This window comes from Balaenoptera musculus, chromosome 11, assembly GCF_009873245.2.
Source record: "Balaenoptera musculus isolate JJ_BM4_2016_0621 chromosome 11, mBalMus1.pri.v3, whole genome shotgun sequence".
NCBI lineage: Eukaryota > Metazoa > Chordata > Mammalia > Artiodactyla > Balaenopteridae > Balaenoptera > Balaenoptera musculus.
Window position 1 is genome coordinate 42045526 of NC_045795.1, and position 19488 is coordinate 42065013.

General features: G+C 35.7%; 1 protein-coding gene across 2 annotated transcripts in view; it reads left to right on the plus strand.

Annotated features, from left to right (window-relative positions):
- Positions 1-18413, plus strand: part of TINAG (tubulointerstitial nephritis antigen) — an 86820-nt gene extending 68407 nt beyond the window's left edge. The window contains exons 10-11 of one of the 2 annotated variants that reach the window (XM_036870767.1): positions 2868-2913; positions 17776-18413. In XM_036870767.1, the coding sequence (XP_036726662.1) occupies positions 2868-2913; positions 17776-17910 (181 nt within the window). In that variant the 3' untranslated portion in view covers positions 17911-18413. The remainder of the gene's footprint in view (positions 1-2867; positions 2914-17775) is intronic. The other variant, XM_036870768.1, reaches the window with a different exon arrangement.
- Positions 18414-19488: the final 1075 nt, after the last annotated feature.

Genomic DNA, 19488 nt, shown 5'->3' on the forward strand with positions numbered 1-19488 from the left:
TACATTCTGAAGTGCCTCTCCTCCTTTGTGAGGAAATGTTTCCTTAGAATTACAGTTGACCCTTGAACAACGCTGGGGTTAGGGGCACCGACCCCACACATTTGGAATCCTGCATGTAACTTTATAGCCCACCCTCAGCAACCATAGTCCTCATCCACGGATTCAACCAACTGCAGACCCTATAGTACTGTAGTATGTATTTAGTTAAAGAAACCCCTGTATAAGTGGACCCGCACAGTTCAAACCCATATTGTTCAAGGGTCCACTGTAGTTAGTCTTTGATCTGCTGTTAATGGAATTATGTGTAGTCATCATTTTGGTAAATCTTAACCCCTTATGCAGTTGTGGATCTTCATGCCCCAAAACAATGTCTCAATATTTCTGAGAGTGCCTAGTGGTATCTAAAATAGTCTTAATAATAAATGCAATACTTACTTCAGAGTGTATTTTGCCTGTATGTCTTCCAGTTCCCTCTGTTATACTACTTTGTCTTCCCATGCACCATTCTCAATGCAGTGGAGCCCAGGGAGTTAGAAGTATCTCACAAAGTGGGAAAGAAACCTTTATCCACTTTTGGTATTACCCTCTATTTGATTATCATTAAAGTGTTTTATGGAATATACAGTTTTTAGTGAAATAGCTCTATCAGGTTTTAATAACAAGTCTGACTTGCTTCTTCCCCAACTCCAAACTTAGCTGAGTTCAGTGTGGAGCTAAGTTTGGATGTATCTGAGTGGCAGGGAACAAATCATACTCTCAATGGCTCTTCCTCGCTTTTGATGGGGGCTTAATTACTGGATCGAGCTTGTCATGTCTGAATACCTCTTTCTTGATTGGGAGTTCTTTCTTATGAGGCTCCTTAGTGCCTCAAGCAAGACGGATCTCAACTTCTCACCATGTCTAGTGGGATCTCAGATATGGGGATCCTCTCTTGCCTGTATTGTTTTGGAGTCATAAGATTCCTTAAATTCTTCTGATTTAGTCTTGTATTGATATTTTGTATTTCATGTAAATAGCTAAAGTAACTAGTGTTCAGACTGCCTGAAAGGAAGTTTGCTTGAGTGGTACAGGCTTCCTGAAATTGTCATAATAGCCATGAGTAAAAAATGAGCAACTCAAGGTTTCAGATATGATCACTGCTTGAAGTACACAATGACCTTAGAAGATTTGGGGGCACATAGTATGATTGGTAAATTTTTTCAATGGTGATAGCTTTTTTAGAAAAGTTACAAGGAGGTAGGTACAATTACAAAACTGCAAAATGATTTTGAAAACTGAACCAGTTTGAACTTACATGTTAAAGCACCTAGAATATTTGAAACCCTAAAGCGTTTCAGTCCACTGCTCTGTGCATCAGATAACTAAAAAAGACATGGCAGGGCTTCCCTGGTGGCGCAGTGGTTGAGAGTCTGCCTGCCAATGCAGGGGACACGGGTTCGATCCCTGGTCTGGGAGGATCCCACGTGCCGCGGAGCAACTGGGCCCGTGAGCCACAGCTACTGAGCCTGCGCGTCTGGAGTCTGTGCTCCGCAACAAAGAGAGGCCGCGATGGTGAGAGGCCCACGCACCGCAATGAAGAGTGGCCCCCACTCGCCGCAACTAGAGAAAGCCCTCGCACAGAAACGGAGACCCAACACAGCCAAAAAAATAAGACATGGCAATCAGTGCAATTACCAGTCCTAGTCTCCATCAGGAACAAAATAAAGAAAAATTGTTCTTTAGTGTTTTCCTACTTCCCAAATCACTTTTTTCTTCCCTCATTCTCGTACCAAAGGATCCAAATGCATTATTGCATACTCTCTTGAATGTCCCAAGATCCTTACAATAAACCTGTCATCTTTAAGCAATACTTCTATGCTGTGGTGCCATCATTCTATTTTATACCCTATGAAAAACAGCTTTCTGGCAAATGGACATGTTGAAAATATTTGAACAACAAATTTGTACCTCTTCCAGAATGTTCTTTTGTACAATGACATACCACTCTGACCTTGAGATTTGGGGTATTAGGAATGAATTGATGTGGGCAGGATTATTTTCTCATAATCCACCAGAGTGCATGAAAGTGGTGGTCAATATACTTTCTCCACATAAAACTGATGTCATTCAGGACACACTGTAGTTGGGGACTGTATATTTATAAGAGAAGCAATATAGCATATTAAGAACATGAGATTTGGAGTCCTGGCTCAACAACACTCTGTGATCTTGGACAGGTCTTGATATTTCATTAGTAAATAGAACATGTTAGTAACATCTATGTCACTGGGTTTAGTCAAGAGAAAAAAAACGAGGTATTGTAGGTCTGTATATTTTATGAACTGTTACCTGCCACATTGAGACTGGCTCAGTACTGAGAATATAGATTTTGATTTCCATATGTACATGTATATATAGAAATGTCACATTAGGCATACAACCATTTTCTAGAATATTATATGCATATGAATATTTTTACATGGATGCTCTTTTCTACAACAGTTATCTTTATTTACATTATGTTTTTTATAAGTAGTCTTGGAGATTTTTAGCAGAGTTTCAGAAGGTGAGATATGAAGAGAGGAGGCATCTTTAAATACTTTAAAACCCCTGCATCCCAGCTGCCCTAGGACTTATATCCTTTGGTCAATGAGTTTGATTTCAAGCCATTTGGACATAGATGAGTATATTCTGAACAAGTCAATGAAGTTTTGGTTAAAAAGAAAATGATACATGCACATTTCTGTAGGCAATGATGACAGTTCAATAATAAAACACAGTGAGGCAAAGAGAAAAGAAAAGATACAATTCTGATAATAATTTGAATCTTATCAAGATGCAACTCAAACATTTTTAACCATGTCAATATTTTTTATTGTTGTTTTTAGATGGGGCACACTGAGAGGAGCACAGGGGCGGAAAGAAAAATTTTGGGTATGTAATACTTTCCAATTAAATTTCTACTGTGAAGTGAGTATTTTAGAATCATCTGTGTCCGTATTCCCAGCTTTGTATTATTTAGTCATATCCTAAGTCACTGTAATATCATTTGTAATATTTGTATTTTCTCCAACAGAAAATTCATTATAATCATTTATATTATAGTAATATTTTTCAACTCCTCTTATTTCAAATTGTAACAGATGAATCAGTATTTTTTTTTTCAAATTGAGAATCAACAGAATAACTTTTGTTCTATTATCACCTATATTAAAATTAAAGAAGTGATTAGAGTTCTCTCATATGTGTCAATCAACTTTGTATTCTTACATTTTTTTTGCTATGGGTGATGCTTTTGTAATGTTAGTATCAAATATATATATACATAGTTTTGTTTTTGTTTTTGCCAACTATAACATACACATGATTCTTTACTGAGAAAAAACTAATATCTAGTCTAAAAAATAATAGAAAGTTATACATAAGAAAGTTTGAAGAAGATTGGAATATATTACCTCAAATATTCAGTTACAATAAAGAAAATTATCCCAGGTCCTTATATTATATACCTTTTTTCCTCCAGAAATAAAGTTTAGGTAATGATATTCATCATAGAATTTGAACTTGAATGTATGCATTTGAGGGCATATTATAACTTATAAAACACTAAATATTAGGGCATGTGCTCACTCAAGTGACTCTTGTTAATTAGATTTCTCCACAAGGCACTCACAAAATCAATCACCCAAGTATGGGGTCACCACTCGTGTTTGTCTTGTTGACATATGGAGGTGTTATGCTTTTGAGCAGAATGATGTTTCTTTGTATTTGAACTGAGCTTTCTTAAATATCATTTTCCTTATTAAAATAGCTTGAGATAGTCAATAAAATTAGTATTCAATAGTTAACATTTATGATATGTGAAAGAGAATATATTATTTGAGCTTCCTGGAATATTTCTGAATGCAGAATAATGTGAGTAGTTAAGGGTGGGGGGATGGCAGAGTGAAATCATCTACAGCATTGCCAAATCCGGGGTAGGAGAACCCTGAAGAGAGCCTGAAACACACACATGGTAGGTACAGCCCTGAAATATTTGAAACCAGGTACAATTAAGTTTAACCAAAACTTTTCTCTAGCCCTGATCCTACTCAGTTCTTTACTAAATTGAGGGGATTAGTCCCTTACCGTATCTCTCTAGGAGAAGGCTAAACTTCTTTGGAAAATAATCTCAGTGTCAATCTCTATGTAGTCCGCCCTCCATATCTGAGGGTTCTGCATCCACAGATTCAACCAACTGTGGATCAAAAATATTTTTGAAGTTCCAGAAATTTCCAAAAAGCAAAACTTGTATTTGCTGTACATGGGCAACTATTTACATACCACTTACATTGCATTTACAACTATTTACATAACATTTACATTGCATTAGGTATTATAAGTAACCCAGAGATGGCTTAAAGCATACGAGAGGATGTGTATAGGTTATATGCAAATATTATGCCATTTTATATAAGGAACTTGTCAACTAAAAAAATTGCACAATGTGAGGGTTGTGAGTTAAGTTTTATTTGGGGCAAAATAGGAACTATCGCTCAGGAGACAGCATCTCAGATAGCTCTGAAGAACTGCTCGGAAGAGATAGGGTAGAGGTCTGTATATATATGATTTTGGTGATGGGGGAATACATGTAATCAAGCACACATTTTTGCAGAAGGTTGCTGTTAGTTTCATGAAGGTTACTGCTAGTCACAAGGAGCAGATGTCTCCATTCAGGATTTTAGGGCTTTTCTAGATATGAGAAGATGCAAGAATTTGGGCTCATAAAATCTTCTTCTGAAAATATCTAATTATCTGAAGGTCTGTTCTGCCAGTTTTTCCCAGAGCACAGGGTGCCTCATTCCTGATCTCCACCCTGAGCTCCTTTCAGGTGTGTTGAAGCTCAGAGACTGAAGTGGCTAATGACTTCATCCTTGTAGAGGCAGATGTCAGGTGTCAGTTTTTAGTTGGCAGACTTGAGCATCTGTGGATTTTGGTGCAGGGAAAGAGAGATCTCCTGGAACCAATCCCCCACAGATACCAAGGGACAACTGTAATTATTATGGCAAAGTATCCAGCATGCATTTAAACATTTTGAGACATGTAGCAGAAAAATGTGACCAATAACCAAGGGAAAAAACTATCAATAGAAGCAATAGATGTAATAACCGTTGTAAATTTTTTTTTTAAATATGAATGAAAAGATAGAGAATTTCAACAAATTATTTCAATATACAAAAAGAAAAGAATTATTGTTGGTGTGAGTGCAATGCCTGAAATTAAGAACTCAACATATGGGTTAAATAGCAGGCAGAATTAGATATCTTAAATAAATGCAATAAAATATATCCAAGTTGCAGTACACAGAGGAAAATATAATGAAAAATCCAGAACACTGGGAAGAGACGGGTGGGACACAATCAAATGTTTTAACATACATGTAACTGTATTCTCAGAAGGATGAGAGAGAGAATGAAGCAGAACAAATATTTGAAGAACTGACAGCCAAAAGTTTTCCAAAATTGAAAGACGCCAACCTAAATTCGGAAGCTCAATAAACTCTAAGTAGGGGAAACTAGAATTTTATATCCAGCGGCAACTTTCTTCAAAGAAGGCAAATCAGAAACATTTTCATTCAAACAAAAGCTAAGATAACACAGCATCAAAAATATAAAACAAAAGTTACAGAAGAAAAGAGAAAGACAAATCCACAATTTGGTTGTATATTTCAACACATCCCACTTATTATTTCATAGAGTAAGCAGCTAAAATATAGATAAAGATATAGAAGATTAAAAAAAAAAAACTATTAGCTAGCTTAATGTAATTAAAATTCACAGAATACTAGATACAACTATTAATGAATATATATTCTTTTAGTGCATATGGAATAGTTGCCAATGTTGACCATATGCTGGGTCATAAGGTAAGTTCAACAAACTGAAAGGATTGAAATTTTACAGAGTATGCTATGTCAAAACTTGTGTTACTTAGCTAAAGCAGTACTTAATGTAATAGAAGATGCATGTATTTGGAAAAAAAGAAAGGTTAAAATCAATGCATATATTAAAAAAGGAAAAGTTGAAAATAGTAATCCAGTAAGCTAGATAAAGAACTCAAACCTCCAAAAATTAGAATGAAGGGAATGAAAAGGAGAAGGGCAGAAATCAATGAAAAAAAGTGGACATACAATAGAGAATATCAAGAGGGCAAAGATTTGATTCTTTGAAAAGGTTAAATTCCTAGGAAGACTCATAAAGAAGCCAAGAGAGAAAAAAAATTTAACATAGAAATGAAAAAAGAGGACTTTCTTCAGTTTCAATAGATATTAAGTAGGTAATATAAGATGCTATGCAAGCATTATGCCAATATATTTGAAAATATAGATGAAATGAATAAACTCCTTGGAAAGCAAAGCATCAAAACTCACACAAGGTGAAAATAGAAAAGTCTAGTTATAATACTATTTGAGAAGCTGATTCTGTATTAAAGAAAAGAAACTTACATAAAACACCAGTCTCTAATGGCTTCACTGGTAAATTTTTCCAAACATTTAAATAACAAATGAAATCAATTTTATGTCAATATCTTTTAGGAAATAGAGAAAAAACAGTTCCCAACACACTTCATGAACCAGCATGACACCAATACCAAAACTTGACAGGGACAACATAAGAAAAGAAAACTACTGGGCAATATCTCTTATGAACACAAAATTCTACACAAAATATCACAACTGTAAAATATATTAAAAGGACAATATATTATGATCAAGTGAGGTTTATCACAGGAGTGCAAAGTTGGTTTTACATGTAAAAGCAATGAATATAGTTCATCACATTGCCAGACTAAAGATGGAAAAATAAACATGATTATCTTAATTGGTACAGAAGATGAAATAATAACAGTTTTTTTGCCACCAGCCCCCTCATAGGTACTCTCATAAATCCTTTCCAAACACGGTAACTTCAAGATCATTAGGAAAAAACAATTTCTGATTTCTAGACTCTCTTCTACAGGGTTCACATGATTAGCTTAGGCAGAATAATCTCCCTTTTAATTAACTCGCAGTGAGTTGATTGGGAATTTGAATCACATCTTCAAAATCTGTTCAACTTTGTGAGATAACGTAACCTAATCACAGAAGTAATATCCCATTATATTCTCAGGTCCTTCCCACACTCAAATGGAAAGGATTATATGGGGAAACTACACAAGGGAGGAGGAATTTTGGGTTCATTTTAGAATTCTGCTGACGACAGAAGTCATTTATGACCTAAAACCTCAGCAAATTAGGAATAGAACCTACCTTCCTTCACCTTATAAACTTTATCCACAAAAACCCTAGAGCTAACATCATAATTAATGGTAAAATACTGAACGCTTTTCCCTCATCACTGAAAAATAAAACATTCATTGTCAACATTTTTATTAACATTTTACTGAAGGTACCACCTAGTGCAGTAAAACAAACAAACAAACAAAAAATAAAGGGGAGTGTGGAAAGAAATATAACTGATGTTATTTGCAGATGACATGATTATGAATATGGAAAATCAAAACATATATATAGAAATAAACTATTAAAAACAGTAAGCATATTTAACAAGCTTTCTTCATATTAGATCAATATAAAAAACAAATTATAGTTCTATATAGTAACAAGAAGCAATGGGAAATTAAAAATAAACATGACCTAAAATGATGTAACTAGACTGGTCCCTCCCATTAGGAAACTTACACAAGCCTCTTAGATAGCCTCATCCACCAGAGGCAGACAGCAGATGCAAGAAGAACTACAATCCTGCAGACTGTGGAACAAAAACCACATTCACATAAAGATAGAAAAGATGTAAAGGCAGAGGGCTATGTACCAGATGAAGGAACAAGATAAAACCCCAGAAAACAACTAAATGAAATGGAGATAGGAAATCTTCCAGAAAAAGAATTCAGAATAATGATAGTGAAGATGATCCAGGACCTTGGAAAAAGAATGGAGGCAAAGATTGAGAAGATGTAAGAAATGTTTAACAAAAATCTAGAAGAGTTAAAGAACAAACAAACGAGATGAACAATACAATAACTGAAATGAAAAATACACTAGAAGGAATCAATAGAAGAATAACTGAGGCAGAAGAACGGATAAGTGACCTGGAAGACAGAATGGTGGAATTTCCTGCTGTGGAACAGAATAAAGAAAAAAGAATGAAAAGAAATGAAGACAGCCTAAGAGACCTCTGGAACAACATTAAACACAACAACATTCACATTATAGGGGTCCCAGAAGGAGAAGAGAGAGAGAAAGGACCAGAGAAAATATTTGAAGAGATTATAGTCAAAAACTTCCCCTAACATGGGAAAGGAAATAGCCACCCAAGTCCAGGAAGTGCAAAGAGTCCCATACAGGATAAACCCAAGGAGAAACACGCCGAGACACATAGTAATCAAACTGGCAAAAATTAAAGGCAAAGAAAAATTATTGAAAGCATCAAGGGAAAAACAATAAATAACATACAAGGGAACTCCCATAAGGTTAACATTTGATTTCTCAGCAGAAACTCTACAAGCCAGAAGGAAGTGGCATGATATACTTAAAGTGATGAAAGGGAAGAACCTACAACCAAGATTACTCTGCCCAACAAGGATCTCATTCAGATTCGATGGAGAAATCAAAAGCTTTACAGACAAGAAAAAGCTAAGAGGATTCAGCACCACCAACCCAGCTCTACAACAAATGCTAAAGGAACTTCTCTAAGTGGGAAACACAGGAGAAGAAAAGGACCTACAAAAAAGAACTCCACAAAATTAAGAAAATGGTAATAGGAACATACATATCAATAATTACCTTAAATGTGAATGGATTAAATGCTCCAACCAAAAGACACAGGCTTGCTGAATGGATACAAAAACAAGATCCATATATATGCTGTCTACAAGACACCCACTTCAGACCTAGGGACACATACAGGCTGAAAGTGAGGGGATGGAAAAAAATATTCCATGCAAATGGAAATCAAAAGAAAGCTGGAGTAGCAACACTCATATCAGATAAAATAGACTTTAAAATAAAGAATGGTACAAGAGACAAGAAAGGACACTATGTAATGATCAAGGGATCAATCCAAGAAGAAGATATAAAAATTATAAATATATATGCACTCAACATAGGAACACCTCAATACATAAGGCAACTGCTAACAGTTCTAAAAGAGGAAATCGACAGTAACACAATAATAGTGGGGGACTTTAACACCTCACTTACATCAATGGACAGATCAGCCAAACAGAAAATTAATAAGGAAACACAAGCTTTAAATGACACAATAGACCAGATAGATTTAATTGATATTTATAGGACATTCCAACCAAAAACAGCAGATTACACTTTCTTCTCAAGTGCGCACAGAGCATTCTCCAGGATAGATCACATCTTGCGGCACAAGTCAAGCCTCAATAAACTGAAGAAAATTGAAACATTATCAAGCATCTTTTATGACCACAATGCTATGAGATTAGAAATCAATTACAGGGAAAAAAACGTAAAAAACACAAACACATGGAGGCTAAACAATACGTTACTAAATAGCCAAGAGATCAATGAAGAAATCAAAGAGGAAATCAAAAAATACCTAGAGGCAAATGACAATGAAAACACGACAATCCAAAACCTATGGGATGCAGCAAAAGCAGTTCTAAGAGGGAAGCTTATAGCTATACAAGCCTACCTCATGAAACCAGAAAAATCTCAAATAAAATATCTAACGTTACACCTAAAGGAACTAGAGAAAGAAGAACAAAGAGAACCCAAAGTTAGCAGAAGGAAAGAAATCCTAAAGATCAGATCAGAAATAAATGAAAAAGAAATGAAGGAAACTATAGCAAAGATCAATGCAACTAAAAGCTGTTTCTTTGAGAAGAGAAACAAAATTGATAAATCATTAGGTAGACTCATCAAGAAAAAGGGAGAGGACCTAAATCAATAAAATTAGAAATGAAAAAGGAGAAGTTACAACAGACACCACAGAAATACGAAGCATCCTAAGAGACTACTATAAGAAACTCTATGCCAATAAAATGGACAACCTGAAAGAAATGGACAAATTCTTGGAAAGGTATAACCTTCCAAGACTGAACCAGGAAGAAATAGAAAATATGAACAGACCCATCACGAGTAATGAAATTGAAACTGTGATTAAAAATCTTCCAACAAACAAAAGTCTAGGACCAGATGGCTTCACAGGTGAAGTCTATCAAACATTTAGAGAAGAGCTAACACCCGTCCTTCTCAAACTCTTCCAAAATATTGTAAAAGAAAGAAAACTCCCAAACTCCTTCTATGAGGCCACCATCACTCTGATACCAAAACCAGACAAAGATACTACAAAAAAGAAAATTACAGACCAATGTCACTGATGAATATAGATGCAAAAATCCTCAACAAAATACTAACAAACAGACTCCAACAACACATTAAAAGGATCATACACCATGATCAAGTTACATTTATCCCAGAGATGCAAGGAATCTTCAGTATACTCAAATCAATCAATGTGATACACCATATTAACAAATTGAAGAATAAAAACCATATGATCATCTTAATAGATGCAGAAAAAGCTTTGGACAAAATTCAACACCCATTTATAATAAAAACTCTGCAGAAAGTGGGCATAGAGGGAAACTACTTCAACATAATAAAGGCCATATATGACAAACCCACAGCAAACATCATTCTCAATGGTGAAAAACTGGAAGCATTTCCTCTAAGATCAGGAACAAGACAAGAATGTCCAGTCTCACCTCTATTATTTAACATAGTTTTGGAAGTCCTAGCCACAGCAATCAGAGAAGAAAAAGAAATAAAAGGAATACAGATTGGAAAAGAAGAAGTAAAACTGTCACTGTTTGCAGATGACATGACACTATACATAGAGGATCCTAAAGATACCACCAGAAAACTACTAGAGCTAATTAATGAATTTGGTAAAGTTGCAGGATACAAAATTTATGCACAGAAATCTCTTGCATTCCTATACACTAATGATGAAAAATCTGAAAGAGAAATTAAGGAAACACTCCCATTTACCACTGCAACAAAAAGAAGAAAATACCTAGGAATAAACCTACCTAGGGAGACAAAAGACCTATATGCAGAAAAGTATAAGACACTGATGAAAGAAATTAAAGATGATACAAACAGATGGAGAGATATACCATGTTCTTTGGTTGGACGAATCAATATTGTGAAAATGACTACAAAGCAATCTACAGATTCAATGCAATCCCTATCAAATTACCAATGGCATTTTTTACAGAACTAGAACAACAAATCTTAAAAGTTGTATGGAGACACAAAAGACCGCGAAGAGCCAAAGCAGTCTTGAGGGAAAAAACGGAGCTGGAGGAATCAGACTCCCTGACTTCAGACTAGATTACAGAGCTACAGTAATCAAGACAATATGGTACTGGCACAAAAACAGAACTATAGATCAGTGGAACAGGATAGAAAATCCAGAGATAAACCCACGCACCTATGGTCAACTAATCTATGACAAAGGAGGCAAGAATATACAATGGAGAAAAGACAGTCTCTTCAATAAGTGGTGCTGGGAAAACTGGACAGCTACATGTGAAAGAATGAAATTAGAACACTCCCTAACACCATACACAAAAATGAACTCAAAATGGATTAGAGACCTAAATGTAAGACTGGACACTATAAAACTCTCAGCAGAAACCATAGGAAGAACACTCTTTGACATAAATCTCAGCAAGATCTTTTTTGATTCACCTCCTAGAGTAATGGAAATAAAAACAAAAAATAAACAAATGGGACCTAATGAAACTTCAAAGATTTTGCACAACAAAGGAAACCATAAACAAGATGAAAAGACAACCCTCAGAATGGGAGAGAATATTTGCAAACGAATCAATGGACAAAGGATTAATCTCCAAAATATATAAACAGCACTTGCAGCTCAATATTAAGTAAACAAACAACCCAATCCAAAAATGGGCAGAAGACCTAAGTAGATATTTCTCCAAAGAAGACATTTAAATGGCCAAGAAGCACCTGAAAAGCTGCTCAACATCACTAATTATTAGAGAAATGCAAATCAAAATTACAATGAGGAATCACCTCACACCAGTTAGAAAGGGCATCATCAGAAAGTCTACAAACAACAAATGCTGGAGAAGGTGTGGAGAAAACGGAACCCTCTTGCACTGTTGGTGGGAATGTAAATTGATACAGCTACTATGGAGAACAGTATGGAGGCTCCTTAAAAATCTAAAAATAGAATTACCATATGACCCAGCACCCAGAGAAAACCATAATTCAAAAAGACACATGCAACCCAATGTTCATGGCAGCACTGTTTACAATAGCCAAGTCATGGAAGCAACCTAAATGCTCATCGACAGATGAATGGATAAAGAAGATGTGGTACATATATACAATGGAATATTACTCAGCCTTTAAAAAGAACGAAATTGGGTCATTTGTAGAGACGTGGATGCATCTAGAGACTGTCATACAGAGTGAAGCAAGTCACAAATTGAAAAACAAATATCATATATTAACAAATATGTGGAACGTAGAAAATGCTACAGATGAACTGGTTTGCAGAGCAGAAACTGAGACACAGAAGCAGAGAACAACATATGGACACCAAGGGGGGAAAGAGGTGGGGGGTGGGGGTGGGGGTGTGATGAATCAGGAGACTGGGATTGACATGTATACACTGATGTGTGTAAAATGGATGACTAATAAGAAATAAATAAATAAATAAATAAACATTTTAAAAAATCATAGTTTTAGAAGGGACAAGGGAGAATCAGAGTGAAGTGCTAAAAAGAAAATTTGTTTAATACAACCCTTACTGGTGAAAGTATTTTATAATTCATTTTGGATCCTAAAATAGCAGATTTGATTGCCAGTACCTAAAAATTAGGATATATTTTGGACTCTTATATTTGTGTGAAATTCTTTGGATGGGATATGTCATTTTACTAAGGGTCATAATTACTGTAATTCATAATGAACTTACTGCCTTTTCTTACATGTATTGCATCTAGTTCATAATTATTTCTACTTATATCTATAGTGGTGAGAGAAACATCTTGCTGTCTTTACTTACAGAAATTAAAATTCCAGGAGAGAGAAATATTACTCTGCAGGAAATTTCTGATCTGAAAGTAGACCTGACATTACCAAAATAAGTCTGATTATATTACTGTAGTATCTGTAGTGTTAAATTTTGTGTAAGAATTGGGGCTTTTTGTGTTCTAATTCTGAGGATTCACAATACTGATGACTATTATAAAGGTCTCAGTTATTATAGCTGAATATACCATCTTTCCTTCCTTTACTTTTGGACATTTCTATTAAACAGATGATTGTCCTTCTCATATTATCCTCTATGTCTCTCAACCTCTCTTTCATATTACCTCTCTCTCTTGCCTTCTGGGACTTTGCTTAGCTCTTTCAGTTCCCAGATTTTTTTGTTTTTTCTTTTGGCTGCACGGTGCGGCACATGGGATCTTAGTTGCCCAACCAGGGATCGAACCTGTGCCCCCTGCAGTGGAAGTGTGGAGTGTTAACCACTGGACTGCCAGGGAAGTCCCTCAACAATATATTTTTTATTTTTGAAAAACTGAGAACAAATTACAGAACTATTTCTAAAAGGAAAGTGAATTGCTGTCTCTATTAAATGAAGGTGCTGGGAGGAGATAAGCTGAACAGAGTCTCTAGGTCATGGTCTGGCTTTTTAAAGAGCTATATGAACCCTTACTGGGATATTGAGTAGGCAACATCAAAAATGAACCCTAGGGAATACAGAGGTGTATCAGTTTGCTAGGGCTGCTGTAGCACAGTACCAAAACTTGGATGGCTTAGACAAAATATAAGAAATATCTAGTTAGGGGCATAAGCTGCAATTGTCCTCTGTCCAGTTACTGCTATACCACACTCCTGCTACATCTATGAGGAAAAATTTAGCAAGTTTCCAGGGAAAACATAGCCTTACTTTGAAGTATTAGAATTTTCTATGTATGATAGTCTTTCCAGTTTTATAAATATTTTGAAGAGAAAATAATTATTTTTGGTCTATATTTGTTTCTTGGTTTTTTGAAACTACAAGTGACTTAGGTTTAATGACTAATTTCAGCTTAAAGCCTTCTATTAATGTAACTGTTGTGAAGAAAATAATCTTTGTGCCCAATTAAAGTCCTAATACAAAAAAGAAATGATGTAACTATTTAAAAACCTAGGGAAGTACTTCCCTGGTGCTGCAGTGCTTGAGAATCCACCTGTCAATGCAGGGGACACGGGTTCGAGCCCTGGTCTGGGAAGATTCACATGCCGCGGAGCAACTAAGCCCGTGCACCACAACTACTGAGCCTGCACTCTAGAGCCCACGAGCCACAACTACTGAAGCCCGCGTGCTTAGAGCCCGTGCTCCGCAACAAGAGAAGCCACCGCAATGAGAAGCCCGTGCACCACAACGAAGAGTAGCCCCCACACAACACAGCTAGAGAAAAGCCCGTGCACAGCAACAAAGACCCAATACAGCCAAAAATAAATAAATAAATAAATAAAAACCTAGGGAGTATGTCAATGAAAAATGTGCAAGATTTTTAGTGTTACGAGAAATTAAAGAAGACCTAGCTAAAAGGAGAATTATACAATACTGATGACCTGGAAGTCTCTAGATTAACTTTCCCAAATTGATCTATTAATTTAGTAACATCCTAATCTATGTCCCAGAAGAGATTTTTTTTTTTTTGGAGGGGGAGAGAGGATTATACTGAAAAGATGATTCTAAACTTTAAATGGAAGTGCAAAAGACCTAGAGTACCCAAGATAGCCACAGTAAAGAAGAACAAAGTTGGAGGATGTACACTACCAGGTTTCAAGACTATATAAATCTACAGTAATTAAGACAGCATTTTATTGCCAGCAAATTTGATTTAGCAGCACATTAAAAGAACCATTCACCATGATCACATGTGATTTATACCTGGTATGCAAGGATGGTTCAACACACACAAACCAATCAATGTGAAACATCACATTAATAGAATGAAAGAAAAAATTATATAGTAATCTTAATAGATTCAGTAAAAACATTTGACAAAATTCTACATTTGTTAATGATAAAAACTCTTAACAAGTATAGAAGGAATGTACCTCACAGATAACATTATACTTAATGGTGAAAAGTTGAAAGCTTTTCCTCTAAGATGAGAAACAAGACAATGGTGCCCATTCTCACCACTCCTATTCAACATAGTACTGGAAGTACTTTCCAGAGCCATCTGGCAAGAAAAAGAAATAAAAACCATCAGAATTGGAAAGGAAGAAGTAAAATTGTCTCTATTTGCAGTTTATATAGGTATACCGTGTTTCATTGCACTTTACAAATATTGGTTTTTTTGTTTTGTTTTGTTGTAGAAATTGAAGATTTGTGGCAATAGACCATATTGAGCAGTCTATTGGCACCATTTTTCCAACAGCATTTGCTCACTTTGTGTATCTGTGTCACATTTTGGTAACTCTTGCAATATTTTAAACCTTCTACCAGCAAAAATATTTCAACTTGCTAAATAATCAGATGATGGTTAGCATTTTTTAGCAATAAAGTATTCTTAATTAAAGTATGCACATTTTTTTTAGATGTAATGCTACTGTACACTTAAAAGACTACAGTATAGTGTAAACATAACTTTTATATGCACTGGGAAGCCAAAAAATTTATGTGACTCACTTTATTGCGATATTCATTTTATTGCAGTAGTCTGGAACTGAACCTGCAAAATCTCCAAGGTATACCTGTTTGGAAAATCCTAAAGACTTCACCCAAAAGTTGTTAGATCAAACCAATTAATTCAGTAAAATTACAGGATAACAAAACTATCATACAAAAATCAGTAGCCTTTTTAGACACTAGCAACAGATTATCTGAAAAAGAAATAAAGAAAACAAACAATCCCATGTACAATAGCATCGAAAAAAAAAAAGAAAAAACTTTGGAATAAACTTAACCAAGGAGGTGAAAGATCTCTACTCTGAAAACTATAAGACATTGATGAAAGATATCAAAAATGTCACAAATAAATGGAAAGGTATCCTGTGTTCATGAAGGGGAAGAATTAATATTGTTAAAATTTCAATACTACCAAAAACATCTATAGCTTCAATGCAATTCCTATCAAGATTCCAATGGCATTTTTTACAGAAATTGAAAAAAAAAATCCTAAAATTTATATGGAAACAAAAAAGACCCCAAGTAGCCAAAGCAGTCCTTTGAAAGAAAAACAAAGCAAGGAGTATCACATTTCCTGATTTCAAGTTATACTATAAATTTACAGTGATCAAAACAGTATGATACTGGCATAAAAACAGACAAATAGATTAATGCAACAGAACTGAGAGTCCAGAAATAAAGGTGGAAGGGAAAATTGCTTTTAATCAGAAAGTCAGAAATCTGGGGAAAAGGCGGACTTGTGTCCCCCAAAAACCAACTCCAAAGATTCTGCTTGGCCATGAAAGTTTTAAAGGGAAAAGGGGAAGTAATCTCAGTTAATCATTGGGATAGGAGGTCAGAGTCCTTGCCATCCCCTACTGCCTGCAGGCTTGTCCACTTCTTGTGATCTTTCTTTAGTTGCTGTCTTGTTCACACAGTTTGTTCTGGAGATCACTGATGGGGAAGCTAGGGAAGAGATCTGGTCATCTGTTAATTATTTATTCTTCATTTCTACTTCTTTGATCTATGGGAAGAACCAACAGATTAGGCAAGGTAGTGTGTGATCAAAAGATTTGAAAACTGTGCTTGGGTCAGAGATGAGCAGAACATGGGGGTGGACTGTTTAAGTTTAGTTAAAATATAGCTTTGCTAAAGTGACAAGAAAAGGGGTTTCCTGCTGAAGACGGTTTCCTGCAAAGATCTGTTTACATCCCTGTGGGGTTTTTTTCCTACCCTTTTAAATTCATCCATCTCAGTTCATACAGAATAATGTAATCAAAATATAAATTTGTCCACCTGCATTCCTGCTGGAAGGAACTCAACAACTTGTCATCATTTTCACCATTATTTTCTCAGTATGGATTTCCTCTCCTCCCCTTCTAGCCTCATAAACTACCAACCTGCTTCTGTTTTATGATCTAATGATAACAGTTTTGTTGCTTCATTTCTCTGCTTCATGCTGCTTCATGCTTTGATATTTATGTTTTTACTGTTTACCTGAATCTCCCTTCCTCCATTTTTTTAATCTGGTTAATTTACTCCTAGGCTTTAATATGCATCACATGTGGTATTTCTTCATGACAACTTCCCTGAACCATTCAGATAAGTGAGATGCCTCTCCATGTGCATATTTCTACCTTAGTACTTGCCTTACGTTGACCATCCTTCATTAGACCATAAGCTCCCTGAACACAGGATATTTTTTATCATGGTTCCTCCCGTGCTTAGCACAGGACCAGTCACATAATAGACACTCTGTAACTGCAGCATGTGTCATCTTCTGATGTGGCATTTCAAACTCTCATGCATATGTTACTATTGTACTCTGGGGGAATTCATCAATTTTGGTTATCATGAACATGAGTATATATGCATATTAATGTAATTAATGAATAATATAATTGTTTTATTCTTCTTTTCAAAATGTGTAGGTTCTTAATAATCACAATCTATAATGAGTCAGAAGCATATAAAGCTACATAGGAGTCCCCTGTAACTTTACAGTTTGGATTAAAAAATATCCAAGTATTATTCAGTTTTTTTTTTTTTTTTAATTTTTGTTTTTCTGCAGATTGCTGCCAATTCCTGGGGAAAGTCCTGGGGAGAGAATGGCTATTTCAGGATTCTTCGAGGAGTAAATGAGTCTGACATTGAAAAGTTGATTATCGCAGCTTGGGGCCAACTGACAAGTTCAGATGAACCATAACAAAGCATTAAATTTCCATAAGGCCAGGCATTCAAGTCACCCTTTAAATTGAAATTAAGCAACGTGAAGTTCTCTGTGACAGTGGAATCTCTGCCTCTTCGCCTTGTTGGTATAAGGTGCTTGTTTTCTTGTTTCACCCCAGGTTCTAAGCTCCTGCTTCCTTTATATTACCGAGTTGTAAAAACACTAACAGAGGATGGAGAGTGGCTTCAAATACCTTTCGAGTTCACTGGTAGTTTTTATTTCCCTCTCCTGACAATGTTCTTTTTGACTTTGATCATTAAACAGTGTGATGGCACTTGTTTTAAACATTCACATCATTTGTTTGTAGACATGATTTGGTTTCTCTCTCTTTGACCAATGAGAACTTCTGACAAATAGCACCAAAAACACCAATTTACCATTGTTATGATTTTTTTCAACTCAATAATGCTTTCTTATTTCAGACCTTGCTTATGTTTTGCCAGAAAGAGATGGAAATAGATTGTTTCCCTCAATAAGCTCACATTTTGGTTCTTTTCATTTGTCTAAACTGAACTCGCAATCTGAACTCAAAAGGTGAGTCACTCTCACAGGAAAGAACTACTCTTCACCCTACTGTGTAATGGCTTGTGAGGTGGGGAAGATGATAAGTAACAAAAAGACTGAGGGGCTGATGCTGACGATGCAAGTACCATCCTGATATACACACATACTCCTATTTTTGGAAACCAGTGCCCTTTGTGTAAAGTCTATTAAAATGAGCTGCAAAACTGTATCTGGAAAGATCATACATTTATCTCCCCCAAACAGCAACCTGATGCCATTACTCAGAAAGAATAAACACACTTTTATCACAACCATTTCACAGTTTGCTGCTTGAGATGCTGAAAAGTAAGCTAAATTGGCACTAATTTGCAACTAATTTTAGTTATCTATAGTCAGAGAAACAAAAATATCATCATCATCCTGGTTGGGAAAGGATGCAATCTTTTAATAATTCACTGGCATCTTAAATGGTAATCTAATAAATGAAGAAGCAAAGCTGATGTTAGTGAGCATGGTGGATTATAGTGACAATGGTGAGATATCCATAGCCTTCATTTCTGGGCCCTCTATTATCTGGATTTCCAGGGTAGGGCTTTTTTTAATGGGGTTGTGCCCAAAGGTACCCTGGTTAGATAAGCCAGATGTGCTGAAATTGTGAGAAAATGGAGCATAGAATGGTGAAGTGTTTCCTTAATGATTGTTTTCTCCAGTAATCACTGCAGCTTTATCAGAAGAAGCATCTATTCACTTAGTTCTCCCCTAGAAACTATACATGAGTCTAATTCACCTTGCTGTGGTTGGCTGATGTGCCCCCAGAGGACTGAGACATAATTTGAGTTTGTCTGTTTGGATTCCCTGAGACAAGGTTTTGAGTGCAAATACTAGTTGGTTTCGGCAGTGAAGGGGACCCTGAGAAGGGAGTAGGGCAGTGATTCAGGGCAGCAAAGGCAGACAATGAAGGGCACATTACCAAGCAAAGCATCAGGCAACTAGTTCTTATGTACTAGGGACTCTCCATATCATCCCTCAGATAAAGCCACCAAAGAAGGA